This window comes from Danio rerio, chromosome 16 (genome assembly GCF_052040795.2).
Source record: "Danio rerio strain M-AB ecotype USA chromosome 16, GRCz13ab, whole genome shotgun sequence".
In the NCBI taxonomy this organism is placed as follows: domain Eukaryota; kingdom Metazoa; phylum Chordata; class Actinopteri; order Cypriniformes; family Danionidae; genus Danio; species Danio rerio.
In genome coordinates this window covers 40,431,611-40,449,290 of record NC_141036.1, presented here as the reverse complement: position 1 = coordinate 40,449,290, position 17,680 = coordinate 40,431,611, and the positions used below count along the sequence as shown (strand labels likewise).

Genomic DNA, 17,680 nt, shown 5'->3' with positions numbered 1-17,680 from the left:
GTCTCAACCATGTCTACATGCCTAAATGCATTAAGTTGCTGCCATGTTGATTAGAATTTTGCATTAACCAGCAGTTGGACAGGTGTACCTAAAAAAGTGGCCGGTAAGTATACGTGTATAGGCCTACTGTTCACCAATGTCTTAGGTTGAATTATTAAATTTCTGTACCTGAATACTGTTAGACTTCCTTGAAATCCATAATGCATGTATTATATATATATATATATATATATATATATATATATATATATATATATATATATATATATATATATATATATATATATATATATATAATTTTTTTTAGAAATTCTTTCCAAATTGAGCTATTCAAGTAATCTGTTTGTATTTGTATTCATAATGCAATATATACATATAGCAGAAAGACAATATATAGCAATGTCAGGTTTTCCAAATATTGTGTAACCCTAGTTTGAATACAACCTTAATCTTTATAATATGGGTGTTTTGACAATATATTTCAGTCTATATGCCTGCCTCAACATTCATTGAACAGATTGCATTGAAATGACTGTGCTGTGCTGAGACTGTAATGCTTTTATTTAGAGCCGGTCAGACCAGTTTACACAAAAAAATGTATTTAGTAAGAGACGAACGGAATTAGTTCACAGTGGGATCATTTACAAATAAATAAATAGATGTTGTTCGTGTAACAATAACCTACTACTTCCTGATCCTTATTGGCACAAAAATTACTCGGATGTAAAATCGTTGCATTTTTTTATTCTGATTTCTGGTTGCGAGTATATAAATGCAGGTCAAAATGTGTATAATCAAATACAGTGTGAATCAGAACCCAGTCAATTAAATCCAAAGCGGAGTATGAATTACTCACCCCTTTAACTCAGATGAAAAATTCCCAAGTCTAAGTACCTGATTACTCCTAAACAAGGTGCTAAGCCAACAGAAAAGGCTTTTGATGACAGGACACACATTAGAAAAATCATAACAAAATATAATATGCACACACATATCATCAAACACACAGACCCAAAGAATTACAAAATTTGCTAAACAGTTGTAAGTGTGTGATCTTTTTAAAAACCTTTCTGTAGGCTGTTGTCCAGTTTTAAAGTTGGTATCAGATTGATAATGTAAATCTTTTTTTCCCCACATGTAAGCAACTGGGACATGATTGTCTGTAGTTTGGTCCCACAGTGAGACTGGGTCATTCATACAAGACATTAAGTTATGATCTTCTTTTTTTATCAGCACACACACAAAGAATTTCACTTAAGTCCACAAAACAATATGTACATCTATGTTTTTTTCAACAGCAATAATATCCTTTAAAGGTAAAAACCAGGTAATAACCAGCGTATACTGGTGCACTTTCAGCACATCTAAGGCACCTGACCTTTGAACTAGTGGTAGATTTAAATGTTTTTTTCATTTCCATATATAATTCACTGATAGACAATGAGTTACATAACATTTAACCACAAATACACACACACAAATCTTGCTATTCATAGACAAGTCTATCAGTAGAATTTGAAACAGAGAAAGTGTGACGATGAGCACTTCATACACACTGTTAATCAAGTTTGGTTTTTATTTAAAAGGGCCAGAAATCAGCCAATCAATCAATTGACCTGGCCTATATTTACATATCTCTATTTCTATTGATAAAGCTGAACATTATATTAAAAATGTATGAATGTTATTGATATAAATGAATATTATAAACACCACCAAGCCAAAAAAAAAGTTTTGTTTGATCGCCTTCAGCTTTGATTATAGTGAAACACATCGATCACTGCAATGAAGATCCAATCACTTTGTTATTTGCATATTTAAATCCAAACATAAATTCTTTTTTTGGCCAGGCAGTCTATTTCGTTTGCATGTTTTTGTGCAAAAAAAAAATATAAATTGATTTGCAATGCAGGCACTTGATTCTAAACTAAAGAGCCAGTTCATCCAGAAAGACATGAATGGTTAGTAAATGTGAAGTTGAAGCAGGCACTTTTACCATATCAGTCATGATTAATCGGATTTGCTTGCAGAAATATTTTTTTACAAACTCTTCATTCTTTTATGAAAGGGTATGAAATTGCATGTAAAAGAATGTCAGCACATAAAGTTCTTCAGAAAACAGTAAATCAAAGCAATATAATACAACAGCTTCATTCCAATCCATAAAATCTAGATGTCATATTCCATTCTTGAAGGTGTGAGGGCCAGTAAGTCTTATTCCAGGGCTTAAAGTCAGAATTTTCTATTCTTCACTGCTCCATTCTCACTGGTCCTATTCCCCATCCTCTCTCTGTTGTTCGCCCTCATCATCGGTGGCCTGGAATTTATCATGAGCCCATTTAGGGCTTGTATTATTGGTGGTGTTTGTGGCCCTTCGCAGTAGGAAACGTCCCTTTGTACGAATAATGTTGCCGCGACCACGGCCTCGTGAGTTCATCACCTTCCTTTCAGCTTCTAAATCTTTTTCACTGTGCTGTAAAGACAGAAGAAGGGCTTATAAACAAAATACAGACTTCATATTCATTCAATCATTTTCCTTCGGCTTATCCTGATTTATCAGGGGTCGCCACAGCGGAATTAACAGACTTCCTAATATAACAAGTTCCTAAAATAAGATGATAATACGTCTAAAGTGATTAGCTAAAGTATTGTCAAATAGTCATTTGGGGCTAGATTTACAGCTGCTTGTGCCAGTGCATCCTTTTTTGCAATTAAACAGTACTTTCTGCATTTACACAGTGAGTGAAGAATAGCACTAAAAAGCCATGAATTCAGCAATTTCTGTGCCTGATTTTACTGAAAATGCATTTGTAGGAGACAAATGCTAATTTTAAGACAGGGAATTATTATAAATGAATCATGATTTACTAATTGTTGTGCTCCTCAAATCATGGTTATCTGTGCCATTATTTAACTCCTAATAAAAGCATCTCTTAAATGTTGCATTTGAAATGGCTGCAGTTGTTGTTGCTATGAAGTAGCAGATTAGAAGAAGGTAGAAGATTGCTTCCACACAAATATTTTTGGAATGCCAGAGGAAGACATCACCCGAACATATTGTTTGACAAATATGTTATTTTTAATTCAATTAAAAGATGACTAACCCTAACCCTATTTAAAAGATGAGTAAGAACAAACAACTGAGTCACATAATTCCAGCACGATTCTTGTTCTCCTTCTGCCTGAACTGTCAAAAACACAAGCCGTTGTCCAACAGTCATATATATACAGTTGAAGTCAGAATTATTCTACTCTGCTTTTATTCTAGCCAAAATAAAACAAATAAGACTTTCTACAGACAAAATAACATTATTAGACATCAGGGCCGGAGTGGGACTCCTTTTCACGACTATATTCAAATAAGGTCATTTTCAAAATCAGTTTCTAATTACACTATCACGTCTTTTTTTGAGAAAACAGCTGCTTTAGAACTTCAAATGTTCAACAACCCTAACAGAATTATATGTCTTAACAATAAAAAAAAAATAAATTAATAAAATGAAAAAAATTAAAATATCAGACGAGAATCGAACCCGGGTCTGCGGCATCTTAATCTAATGTGCTATCCACTGAACCACGTAACGTGTTAACTGAGCTGCGAGAAAATAGATTAAAAAAAAGAGTAGAGTTGCGGTAAAATAATGAATAAAAAGGCTGTGGTCAAGTAAATAAATAAATTTAAAAAGTGTGACTGCTGAGAGCAACAGATTCTGGAGCTAGGGATACCGGCCCTCGCGGCCAAAAAACGGACCGGCCCACCAGGAATTCTCCCGGTCCTCCCGATTAGCCAATCCGGGCCTGTTAGACATACTGTGAAAATTCCCTTGCTCTGTTAAACATCATTTGGGAAATATATATAAAAAAAAAATAAATCAAAAGGGGGCTAATAATTCTGACTTCAACTGTATCTTACTGTATATAAATATAGGCGTGCAAGCTGAGTGTACTGTCTGTGTGCTTTCCTAGTCTGAAGCCTTACAACTTCAGATCTAAAAAACTTTTTATTTTTTATTTTCTTGCTGTCACTTACATTAAGCTTGCCTATTTTGTGCATATGCCTATAAATAAAATCAAATATTGTCACTTCGGAATTATAAGGTTCTATCTGTGTTCTAAATGATTTTGAGATATTGAGCTTCAAAGTTTTTGCATTCCATATACAGTAGCAAGCAGTGTGTGTGTAACAGTTCTCTTTCATACATTAACATGACAGAGACCCTAAATGTACTCTAAATGTAAATGATCAAAACTCGCTTACATTTGCAAATTGGGGTAAATAAACAGGGCAAATGCAGCTAGAAGCTTCTAATTCTAAAAAGTCATTTTGCGCTTGAACTTATAAGGTTCTATCTGGCAGATCATTCATTGAAGCATTACTTTTTATATAAATTGGTGTTGTAACAATATGTTGATACTTGAGAAAGTAAATCTTTGCTGTTTATAAAATTTGTTTAATGTTTTAGGATGAATATTTTTTCTTGTTCAAATTATTCATACAAGGCTGTGCTAAATGTTTCGTCCAGTGCAGATGTTAATTTTATGTAATTAATATGGTAATATTAATTGAATTTTATGCTTTATATGAACTATTGAATTATATTTATTGAATGATGTATCCCATGAATGAAGTATTTGCTCTTCACAGCTTAATATCAAATTTAAAGACTTTAAAAGAACGCAGACGATGAGTAAATCACTGTCTATATATACACAAATACAAATATTCCATATTTAATATATTATTTTTTTATAAAGTTTCTTTTTCAACAATGTAAAGTTCAACATTTCATCTCAATGTCAAAAAAATGTTTCTAAATCATCACATTTACACACATCTTTTCAGTTTTAAGTTTTCTTCTCAATCTTGTGGGGTGCGGCATTATTTAGCCAACTCTGAATTTGTGTTTTTTTCTGGTCTTTCAGTGGAGCAGTTCGGCGAAATGACAAAGAAAGCTGACCCTGATTGGTCCTCATGCGTGCATTTAAATGCTGATTGCTAGAGTTTGACTTGTAAATTAAAACCTTTTTTGTTATTAAATAAAAAGTCTTAAAATGTTAATAACTTATAAAAAATTCATCAAATAATGTAAATAAGTCGTCAGTTAATAAGAATATGTGAATAACTCAATTTTGACAAAAATGTCAGATAGAAGCTTATAATTCTAAGGTGACGATATACAGTATACTTTTGTTCAATATACCATATAGTTGCTTTAATTAAATAACTACTTTTTTTGATGAAGTTGGCTAACAGTGACATCATGAATAGCAATTACTCTCATAGCTCCTCCAAATATTGCACTGGGCTTATTACATTGGTCTATATGTAAATAAGATGTTACATCTGTGTTCATTAATTTGCTTGTTGTCTGTAATTCCAGAAATGCCCATTGGTGCTGTTTTTGAATTGCGCTCTTGGTAAATCTGGCCTTTAAACTCATGTCCTATATTTTAAGGCAGTGATTCTCAAAGTGGTGCTCGCGAGACAGTAAAGGGGGCAGGGGGGTGGTTACATGGTGATTTCCGCAAATATTATATATGTTATTAAACTATTAGAATTACCATATTTTATCCATAAGCTGCAGATGATTAGAATAGTATTTAATAGTTACATAAAAACAACATGCAAGTAAAAAGCCTTTCCAAAACCAGCCTTTCAATTTTTATTCCACTGAATTGCGACTCCTGGGGTTATTACGCTAGATTAAGGACACAACAATATGGTTAGTTGCAGCAGATTGATTTTATGGCACTATGTTAAACTTTGACACTTTTATGGCACTCATGTACATTCATAATAAAGGCCGCGACTGAACATAGAGGATGATCTCCAAGTGGCGGTCTCCAAAATTACCTGTCTCATGAAGTGAGGTTAATATTAATTTCAACAAATGAATAATAACTATAAAAAATTATACATTTTTTTTAACTGTTGCATTTTTTTGTGTTGTCAATAAGCTCGTTTATATAGTTCCTATTGGTTTGTATATTTAGAGCCACCTCTGAGGGTCACTGGAATTGTTAATTTGGCGGTTGCGAGCTGAAAAGTTTGGGAGCCCCTGTTTTAAGGCACTGCAATAATCTGCTGTTGCACAATAATGCAGCATTTTTTAGAAATACATAATATATTACATATTGCTATTTATATACGTACATACTGTGCACATGTATGAATTTATATTCATAACAGCATTATAAAAACTGCTTATCAAATTTTATACAAATAAAAGTGTCCCGGTATAGTTATTAGTCCTAATATACAGCATAGTTACCAAAAGTGTGTTTACAAAGGTCATAACATACTAGGATGTGTTTCTTGCTCTTGGGAGTGTATTCTTGATCCCAGCCTTCATTCTTTGCCAACATGTTCATGTGTGAATTGCCATTACTGTTTCCATGGAAATTTCCTCGGTTCCAACTTCTACCACGTATTTTCAGCTGCTGGGAAACAGAAAATGGAAACCATAAGTACCAAAGCAACAAACAAATATTTTAGTTTCACAAAACCATCCAGCACTTACAAAGCCTCCTCGTGGCCGGCCTCTTTCCACAGCCTCTCCATACTCTCTCAGCCCTAGCTGGACTTTAGAGAAGCTTTCTGGCTTAATCTCACCCTCTTCTTCATTGTAAACAGAGGAAGATGACGAAGACGAGGAGGATGACTGAGAACGCTCACGTTTCTTCTTGCTTTTCCTTAAGAATAAAATGACACTTTATTCAGACATTGTTGATCTCACAAATCCACAGGAGCTCAACTTTTGGTGTGATTAACTGCAGAACTTTCATCGTCCTTCAACATGTTTTCTTGAAGATGATCATTTCAAGTCATTTGCTTGTCAGCCTAATATAAAAATATCTTTACATGAAGCTGAAGGAAATCTGGACATTTTTCAACATGTTCCTTTTGACCAAAAAAACAAAAAGGTGTGTTCACACTGATGCTGACTCTATAGCCCAAGGTTATCAAGTCTGTCCAGCACTAGTTGCAGGCATTTAAATGCAGTATTTAACTGTATCAGAAGGTCAATCATGTCAACTACACAACCCATTGGTGGTCACAGCATTGTATTTCAGCTCACGTGCACACAATTCATCTCTGCTCAACATTTATGGCCAACTTCAAATGATTGACCTCTTGTTGCTGCAGACTGCTGTCAGTGTGAACACATCTTCAGGCCCTTCAGGAAAAATGCTTATTCAATGCCTTTTAAATGGCTCCAAATTTGAGATTTCTTGGCAAATTTTCCATGTTTAACCTCTATAAAACATTATTAACTTTAACTTTCTCAGTCTGATGCTTTAAATATTTAGAATATTTATTTATATTGATAAGTTCAACTTTGAACTATATTTTAGTGAGCTTTTAAAAACAAGGGAGGATTTATTTTACGTGAGGTCACGGCAAACCCAAACATATAAATAATTGCCCAGCAGGCACTGAACACCAAACAGACATAAAATTGGCATTGGACTCCAACATCTGACTACCCAGCAAACAACTTTGTTTTTCATAAACGTCTGATAGACATCTAAACGTGGACAGCTTGGCTAAAACAAGGCTAAACTTGGGCTGTCAGTGAAAATCTAATAGACATCTAAGAATAGCCCAAAACTAGACCAGTCGTCAAATAGACAGATTAGACTGACTTTATATGTGTAGTCATTAAGGGCCTACTTACACTATGCTATCCGAACCGTGCCCAAGTGTGATTGCGCTGAATCAGGCTCAGGCACGGTTCACTTGGCCGGCCCTGGCCCGGTTGGCAGAGGTGTGCCTGAGCGCGGTTCTGCTTGTGTGTGAGTGCAAAACTCACCTAAGACAGAAACTGAAAGCAAGACCTGACTTTTAAGGGACATATGTTTTAAGGTTTCATATGGATTTATTAATCATTCCTACCGTTCAATGAACGGAAACTGTCGTAGTTTATTAAAGACGCAAACCCTCTCACTGCACCACAGCTGCACCTTCAGTTGGCCTCCTAACTCCTAGAACGAGGACTTTATGACTGTTTTTGAGCGTCAAAAGTGGCGGATCTGTTCGGCGAAATATTTGACTGTGTGTCACCAGCCGCAACCCAAACACCTAAAACAATATAACTAGAGAAATCTCCACTGTGCTGAGCGAAAGCGCTTACTGAACAGCGCATCATCGATGACGAAGCGTGCCCAGGCCCCAACGTAATGTGAGTGCGGGCAGTCAGGGGAGAAGGGAGGGGGACAGGCGTGCTTTGGCCTGGTTCAAGGCAATTGTACAAAGTGTGAGTACGCCCTAATTTCTGTTTATTTGATGACTAGTCTAGTTTTGGCCTGTTCTAAGACATCTATAAGATTTTTACTGACTGCCCAAACTTTGAATTTTGGTTGTGGAAATCAGGTGGACATCAGAACACAATGTAAGTTTGAGGTCAGACCTCATAGTCAAGATGATTTTAGTTAGTTCATGACACAACGTAAAATCAATCAAAGATCAACGGCTAATAATGTTAGCTTTTGACATTGTATGGATGTCACATTATGACATTAAAGTAATGTTGAATTTTAGTTAGGTAATTACGCATAAAACGTCTACTAATAGTAATAATAAACTTTTTTTTAACAACATTAAAATTATGTTGGAATTTGGTTAGTCAATGCCACAGCCTAAAACCAACAAAATATCAACATCAGATAACATTAGTATTAGATATCAGCTGACATTGCTATTAGACATTACATTTTGGTCACCTGACATTACAACCAAAACAGAACTAAAGATCAACATCATATGATGTTGTGTGCCTGCTGGGTATCAATGTATTAGTTGTGTAAAATCAGCAAAATGACTCGATGCTTCAGCATCTACAGTTCTGTATTCATGATCAGTCTGTGTAGCACATTTTCCCAAGCAGCTTACTTTGATTTTTTGTGTTTTTTTGAGGATTTCTCTGTGGGTATTTCCTTGCTTGAATCTGGAGATTCCCTCAAAACTCTTCCTCCGCATTCTTCCTCTCTGGGCTCCCTCTCTCCAATCAAGTATTTCTTCCTGCGCTCAATATCCAGCCGAAGGTCCATTGTTTCTCCTTTAGATTTTTTACCATCGACCTGCGTTGAGGAGAAAGAGAGATGTTTTGGCCAGATGAGGGTTAGCGGTGTGTTCTATTAGCGTCATGCAGCATTTTATGGGTTGGGACCAAAACATGACAACAGCGGACTTAAAACAACCATGCAAATGGATGAGAGGAAGAGGCCTTCTCTAGCATCATTTATAACTGCCATTTTTGCTTTTGAACAGGCTTATTAAATAGTATCACTCAGAAATGGCAACAGTCTGCAAAGGTAGGGGTTGTTTTCCTCTCATTTTCTCACCAAAATCAGATCAAAACAAAATAGTGCAAGATTACAGGACCACAGCAGAAATCCTTTCATTGGTGCTCATGAAAGTATGCGGTTTTAACTTGGCCTAAACACCTCACTTGTTCTTTGCAGGCTTTGAAGAGGAATACTTACTATGACTTTTGTTTAGAGTCCTTTCAATGGATTTGACATGGGAACAACTGGTCACTTCCATTTCTGACCTCTTGCCTCAACTTGTACCCATAGTAAAAGGTTACCGTCATATGTTGAGGGGGGCATTTACAACACAACAACCTGAATGCACCTCTTTTTGCATCTCACATTTTGGACTTTATGCCTCTCTCATCAGAAACAAGAGTTTTACAGAGAGAAGGAAGCCTAAGAATGCTCTGGCTGGATCACTTGTGCAGCATTCTGTTCCAAAATACGTCATATTTCAAAATGTTCGGTCACCTTGAAGCTGTTTTCCATGGAGCTTTTCACCTCATCAAACAGAAGAGAGTGCCTCTTAAAAGCACTGGGAGAAACATCAATTCTCCTGTGATGAAACAAGAGGAGAAAAAGGAACTTGAACTTGGTACATACTTTATGTCTATCTACATTTGTTAAAATTTAGCAACAGAAAGAATTTCCTGCGTTTGTATACCTGTGTATCTCTGGACTCTTTCTCTGCTTCATGAATTCTTTCTCAGCAGCTCTTCTCTGGTACATGGCAAATCGGTCATGTAGGGTCAGTCCAGAGGAAGGAAAATACTGAGCTGTGAGCGAACAAAAATTATTAGTTTAAAAAGTTGTTTTTAAGCATTTGTCCTTCCATAATTCCAATAACTCCATAAAAATGTTGGTCCTACAATCAAATTATGGTCCTATAATTGAACAATACAAACACTAAGGCTAATGTAAGAGCCCAGCAATGTGTTTAATAGATGTCTAATAGACATCTAAGCGTAGACAGCGTGGCTAAAACAAGGCTAAACCTTGAAAATTTGTGAATGGCCCAAAACTAGACTAGTCATCAAATAGACAGATTAGACAGACTTTATATGTGTAGTCATTCATGTCTGTTTGTTTTGGCCTATTCTTAGACGTCTAATAGATTTTCACTGACAGCACAAATTCAGCCTTCTTTTAGCCAAGATGACTATGTTTAGACGTCTATTAGACATCTATTAGAGATGTTTTAAAAACAAAAAAGGCTTGCTGGGAGCCCTCTCATAGCCTTACGTGTACAAGTATCAGTCACCTTTAATGTGATGAACAATTGAAACTATGTGTTGGGCAAACAGCTCAGATGGGCTTCTGGGAAACTGCTGAGCCTGAAGGTGCCGAAGGACAGACTGAAACTCCAAATCTTTTTTATCCATATGCACAAAATCCATAAGATTCCTTCTTTCATTGGTCAGAACCGATGTCCTACAAACACATCAATGTTTAGGAATAAAAAAAAAATAAAATATGTACAGTTGAAGTCAGAATTATTAGCCCCCCTGTTTATTTTTCCACTTTCTGTTTAACGGAGAGAAGGTTTTTTTCAACACATTTCTAAACATAATAGATTTAATAACTTATCTCTGATAACTGATGTATTTTATCTTGGCCATGATGACAGTAAATAATATTTTACTAGATATTTTTCAAGACACTTTTATACAGCTTAAAGTGACATTTAAAGGCGTAACTAGGTTAATTAGATTAACTAGGCAGGTTAGGGTAATTAGGCAAGTTATTGTATAACAGTGGCTATTGAAAAAAAATTGCTTAAAGAGACTAATATTTTTGACCTCAAAATGGTGTTTTAAAGATTTAAAACTGCTTTTATTCTAGCCAAAATAAAACAAATAAGACTTTCTCCAGAAGAAAAAATATTATCAGACATGCTATGAAAATTTCCCGAATCTGTAAAACATCATTTGGGAAAGATTTAAAAAAGAAAAAAAAATTAAATGGGGGGCTAATAATTCTAACTTTAACTGTATATTCAGAGTTTATATCATGTAGTTAAAAAATCATCTCTAAGATCTTGAAGAAAAATGAAAAATGATTTACCTGGCGAGGTCATCACTAAGAGAATCCATCCTCACACTGAATTCACAGCTTCCTCTTTTCAATGAAGCTCTTGGTGGGGATTCCTCGTTCATAACCACAAACATCTCCTGCTCACGGTTTTCAGAGCTCCTCCTGGGCGGTAGTGTAGGTTTAGAAGAGGAACTTACTGTGGTTTTCTCCTTTCGTTTTACACTAGAAAGCTTTTCAGGGGAAGGATCCCTAAACATGCCACTGAGCTGGTCTCTTTTAGAGAGTGCAGCTAGGATGTTCGATGCTCTTTCCTGTTTATGGCAGAGCAACAGAGCTTCCAGCTCATCATCCCATGTCATGTCCTGCATTCTCCTGATGCGATTCTCGAACATTTCACGAGCAGACATGGTGACTTTGCTTTTGCAGGGACTATTTTCCATATCCTGCACTATATCAGAAAACTCCATTTCTTCATCATCCTCACCTTCCTCGCATTGAAATGGTGGGCTGTTTCGAGGAGCCTTTTTAGGTGCGCTTTTGGATAATTTGTTACTGTCACCACTCTTGGCAGATTTGCATTTCCCCTCTGCTGTGTTGTCAGGATCAACAACGTGAGACAACTCAATGCCTTTATCAAATATTCCTCCATTTTCTCTATCACACACTATATCTCCATTACTTTTCCCTTTATGCCTGTTGTTTTCTAATGCAGAGGCCTGTTTTTTAACCTTTTGCTCCTCCAGGAATCTAGTCAATGAGAAAAAGAGATTTGCAGTCCATTATTATTCCCAGTAATGGGCTCAGATGCATTGTCTGTCATTTTAACGTGACCAAACCCAGCAGGCACACAACGTCATAACACATTACTATTAGGTTAGATTTAGGTTGTGACGACAGGTGACCAAATTTCAATGTCTAGCCAGCGTGTATGATGAACGTTAATTTGATGTCCAATAACAACGTTGATATTTGATTTTAGGTTGTGTTGAAAGTGATCAAAATCCAATGATGAGCCAACATCTTAAACCAACGTAATATTGACGTCAAATACTGACATTGATTCATCAGGTAGGGCCACCAAAATCCAACGTTTGATAGACGATCGTAACAATCACACAACATCAAGCTGTAACATAATTAGACATTGATATTTGGTTGATTTTAGGTTTGACTTTGGACATTGACGTTGGCCTGACATTGGGTTCTGACATCAACCCGATTTTCATTTCCAAATAAAATGCAATGTCCCTATGACATTGGGGTGTCATGTTGACGTCCTGTGCCTGCTAGGAAGACTGCAGCTTCTTATCAAATTGACAACACTATGCATATAAACTGTAATGGATTTGGTTCATGTTACCGTGTGCAAATGAATGGCTTCCACTCTGAAATAGGTAAACAAGTGTGTGTGCAGCTGGGAGTATTTCACTTCATCCATTTGCAAAGTTCAAATATGTACGCTTAAGACCTTTATAGCACTTCTAAATTACAGACTGTGAGCTGACATTTGTAAACAACACATATCTAGCTCTTCATGTGTTGGCTCTTTTATTTCCAACAGCTCTGATGATGTGTTTGAAGGGCAGATGGGAAACCAACTGGGCAATCTTACTTTTTGTCTGGCACGCACAGGATTTATTGTGTTACATCCACTCTTACACTGACTAAAATAAAGGTAAAAAAGAAAAATAAAATAGAAAGCAATTTTCAAATGCATAAAGATTTTCAATATACAGGTCACCAATGTAGCCTTAAGGTCTAAACCAGCATTTTATAATACTTTCTGAAAAAATCTGTGACACTGAGGACTGAAGAAAGCTGAAAATTCATATTTGCAATCACAGGAATAAATAGATTTATTCAAATAGAAAACCGCAATGTCACTCTTAAAAGTAAAGGTTCTTTATAAGCATTAATGGTTCCATGAATAACCTTTAACATTCATTGTTATGAGCTTGAGTTTTGTCTGCGTTACTCTGCCCTCTTGTGTTTTCTCTTCCTGTTGTGCATATTTGTGTTCCTGATGGACTGTGATTTACTGTGGAAAAGGTCATTTAGATTATTAAAATGTTCTTCATAATAGGCCTGGGTGATTACACTGAAATTAAACAGTTTAACAAACGCTGTGGTTGTCATGCACATTTAGTCAGGGAAGCATGGTTCTGTGATCAGTGGTAAATCTCCATCCAAATGCCGGAGGGCGCTCTTACGCAGAAACTCCAAATATGCCACGAAGACGAAATCCAAGAAACCCTGCTCAATAAACAGTAGAACTAACCATGTTCATTGAGGATTTAGTTCAAGCACTCGACTGTAATTATGAAGTGAGTCTGGAGTAAAAATATTCAGTTATTATACGGGGTATTTTCACATGCTTTCAGATGTAGCAGCATTTACTGTACAGAGCCATAGCTCACTGAGAAGCTATGCAAACAGTTATCATATCTGAATGATTATCTTTGATTTAATTGTCACGCAATTAAATCATATTTGATTATGAACAGGTAAGTGTGTAGCTTCTCAGTGAACTATGACTCTGTGTTGAGATTTACTAGAACCAGGTTTACTGACAAAATGTGCATGACAATTGCCTGGTTAATTGTACAGGCCACACTAAAAAAACAAAAGGATCTTTAAAGAACTGTTCACTGAAAGGTCAATTATGGAACCCAAAATGCACTCCAAAAACTCTATTTTGGAACCTTTATTTTATAAAAGTGACTGCTGTTTTATTGTATTTTTACTAAACAAATGTAACTTTGGTGAGTCTTAGAGACTTTTGACTGGAATTTAAAAACTCTATAAACAGACAATGTTTTTTCTTTAAATGTAAAGAAAATGGACTTACTTCATAAATGCAGCAGAGAGAGCAAGTGTATCATCTGACTCTTGGTCTAAATTTGTAAAGAGCCCAAAACCATTGAAAACCGGTGGTGTGCTTTTCTTTACATGGCTGCTGTTTGAAGGTGCAGTTTCAACATTCTGCCAGGCGGTGGCACCTTTTTTAGGAGAATTTGAACTCTTTTGAGCAGGACTGGTCTTGCTGGATGTAGAATCAATTGGTTGGTCATTAGTGACAGATACGCAGACCTGCGGACTTGTTCTTTTAGGACTTGAGTCATGGTTCATCAAAACCTGACAGTTCTCCAAAGTCCGGTCTACATCAACATTTCCCTCAGCTGCAGAAGTACCTTTGACCTGCTCCACCAGAGCCTTATCTCCTCCTCCTTGTGTTTCTTCGATAACCAAAACATCCTCTCTTACATTTTTACAATTACGTTTGGCAGATCCAGAGTTGGAGGAGGATGAATGATGCGACTGTGGTGACCTCCCTGAAGATGACCTGTCAGAGCGCCGGGAATGGCTGCGGGATTTTGGACTGTTTGCCTGTTTCTTAGGAGAGCGAGAGCGGCCCCTCTTGGGACTGTTGTGGTAGTATTGCTGCTGCTGCTGCTGAGGGTGTTGCCGGAAGTTCTGCCAGTTTTTAGGACGGTAGTTGTTATATCCTCCTCCCCTTCCACCACGTTGAAAGCGGCCACGGAAAAAGCCCTGACCTCTGCCCCGAAAGTAATATGGCCTCCGGAATCCTCTGTGGTTACCTCGAAACTCTCGTTGGTTCTGATACTCCCGTGTGTGGTTCCGCTCCCGGTTGTGGGGCGGGGAATGGGATCTTGACCGAGAGCGAGACCTAGACCTTGAAGACAACAAGAGGAAGAACTGAGCCAAAACAACTACTAGTGTTGTAGAGCATATTCAAATATCAATAACAATTTGCATATAGCTATGTAGCATTATATGTAGGATTTGTATATGGACATGTAGCATTCTAATCATAGGGTGTAAACTCCAATGAGGGCAAAATGGGCACTATTAAAGTAGTCCATATAAATTCTGAAGCTTAATGACATCTGCATGAGGAAAAACAAATCAAAAATAGTTCACAAGTAATCTTCACCTCTGCTGTGAATCTGAGTTCATTCATTCATTTTCTTCCCGGCTTGGTCCCCTTATTAATCCGGGGTCGCCACAGCGGAATGAACCGCCAACTTATCCAGCATATTTTTACACAGTGGATGCCCTTCCAGCCACAACCCATCTCTGGGAAACATCCACACACACATTCACACACACACTCATACACTACAGACAATTTAGCCTACCCAATTCACCTGTGCCGCATGTTTTTGAACTGTGGGGGAAACCAGAGCACCCGGAGGAAACCTACGCGATCGCAGGGAGAACATGCAAACTCCACACGGAAACGTCAACTGAGCCGAGGATCGAACCAGCGACCCAGGGATTTTCTTGCTGAGGCGACAGCACTACCTACTGCTCCACTGCTTTGCCCAGATTTAAGTTCATTGTCATTCAAATGTATGATGTTTAGAGAATTGGCTGAGAAGGAAAGAACGTTTATTGATATTAATGTTCCACTTGAAGCCTTAAGTAAAATAACTTAAACTAATAAGAAAGAAATCCACTTTACAACCGTGCAACTTCCTAAAACAAACTATATAAAAGTACTTTTATGACATCCTTTTTTCCCCCTTTCTGACATTCTCTGCAGTACAGTAAAATATGTAAGATTTACTTTGAAACAGTTTTCACTCAGAAGTTCTTAGTTAATTTTGAATTTGCAGTTCAAAACACACTATAAAACACCTCAATATTAATAACAATTATTATGTTAAATAAAAATAAAATGAACTCTAATAATGATAACTAATAACATTCATTTATGAAGCTAAAATTATAAATATATTAATAAAATTGTCCAAATATACACTACCGGTCAAAAGTTTTTTCATGTTTTTTTTTTTAATGAAATTATTCTGTTCATCAAGGCAGCATTTATTTAATGTAAAAAAAAGTTAAATTGTTAAATACTTATTTATTAAATATTTATTCATTACTTATTGTATGTACTGTAGTTTCAAATGAAATTATTACTCCAGTCTTTATTGCTTTTATTATTTTTACCATTAATAATATTCATATTACTACTACTACTACTACTACTACTACTACTACTACTAATAATAATAATAATAATAATAATAATAATAATAATAACAATAATAATAATAACAATAATAGGAGCGTTATGGTGGGGCAGTGGGTAGAACGATCGCCTCACAGCAAGAAGGTCGCTGATTCAAACCCAGGCTGGGTTAGTTGGCATTTCTATGTGGAGTTTGCATGTTCTCTCCCTGTTCGCTTGGGTTTCCTCCGGGTGCTCCAGTTTCCCCCCACAGTCCAAAGACATGCACTATAGATGAATTGAATAAACTAAATTGTCCGTAGTGCATGTGTGTGAATGAGAGTGTTTGGATGTTACCCAGTGTTGGGTTGTGGCTGAAAGGGCATCTGTTGTGTAAAACATAGGCTGGATAAGTTGGCGGTTCATTCCGCTGTGGCGAGCCCTGATTAATAAAGGGACTAAGCAGAAAAACAAACAAAAAAAAACCCCAAATATATTATATACTATATAAAGAGTGCTTTCTGAAGGATCATGTGTCTCTGAAGACTGGAGTAATGAAGCTGAAAATTCATCACTGAGATCCCTGGAATAAATGATTAAATTAAATTATATATATATATATATATATATATATATATATATATATATATATATATATATATATATATATATATATATATATATATATATATACTACAATAACATTTTATCATTTGTACTGTATTTTTAATGAAATAAATGCAGCATTGTTGAGCAGAAGAAGCTTATTTTAAAACATTAAAAAATCCTACTGACCCCAAACATTTGACCAGTAGTGTACATTGATAATTTATCTCATATATATTCTAAAACTGTGACTTTAAGCTGTGAAGCAGTCTGTTAAAGACTTTCTACGGGCAGTGTGTACTGCTGATTTGTCAACTTTAGCCACAAGGTGGACCTGTTGTTCTTTATGCGCGTCCTAGAAGTAGTTCTAGTGTCTTAGCCAACGCTTTTCTGCATGCAATATATCACAAACACTGATAAACGTACTAAACATGTACTTGATTCTCTGCATGGCATTGCTGAATAGAATTTTAAACAGAGAATTTAAACAATATAATCATAGAGCAAAATTAAAAACGTATATTTTTACACTATAAACTGCAGCAGTTCCAGCTGTGTCAGATGGTGAAATCACAAGACATGCATTATATCAAGAGTTGTTTTTAAACATTCAATTTAATGAAGTGGAATTTTTAATCATTTGGAAGGTAAAATGTATCCTTGAACACAACAATACTACTAAAAACCCTGCTACTAATCTACAAGTCTATAAACAACAACAGTAATCAATTTGCTCTAGAGTTT

At 36.1% G+C, this 17,680-nt stretch overlaps 1 protein-coding gene across 14 annotated transcripts in view; it reads right to left on the bottom strand.

Annotated features, from left to right (window-relative positions):
* Window positions 1-543: 543 nt before the first annotated feature.
* The window catches only part of thrap3a (thyroid hormone receptor associated protein 3a), a 34,999-nt gene continuing 17,862 nt past the window's right edge, over window positions 544-17,680 (bottom strand). For 3 of the 14 annotated variants that reach the window (XM_087287404.1, XM_087287405.1, XM_087287411.1), the window contains 9 exons: window positions 14,198-15,043; window positions 11,380-12,096; window positions 10,577-10,746; window positions 9,980-10,091; window positions 9,787-9,871; window positions 8,894-9,081; window positions 6,522-6,693; window positions 6,304-6,441; window positions 725-2,473 (listed from right to left, as the gene is read on the bottom strand). In XM_087287404.1, the coding sequence (XP_087143530.1) occupies window positions 2,273-2,473; window positions 6,304-6,441; window positions 6,522-6,693; window positions 8,894-9,081; window positions 9,787-9,871; window positions 9,980-10,091; window positions 10,577-10,746; window positions 11,380-12,096; window positions 14,198-15,043 (2,629 nt within the window). In that variant the 3' untranslated portion in view covers window positions 725-2,272. Of the gene's footprint in view, window positions 2,474-6,303; window positions 6,442-6,521; window positions 6,694-8,893; window positions 9,082-9,486; window positions 9,872-9,979; window positions 10,092-10,576; window positions 10,747-11,379; window positions 12,097-14,197; window positions 15,044-15,304; window positions 15,947-17,680 lie in introns of those variants that run through there. The other 11 variants (XM_087287406.1, XM_087287407.1, XM_087287412.1 and 8 more) reach the window with 8 other exon arrangements.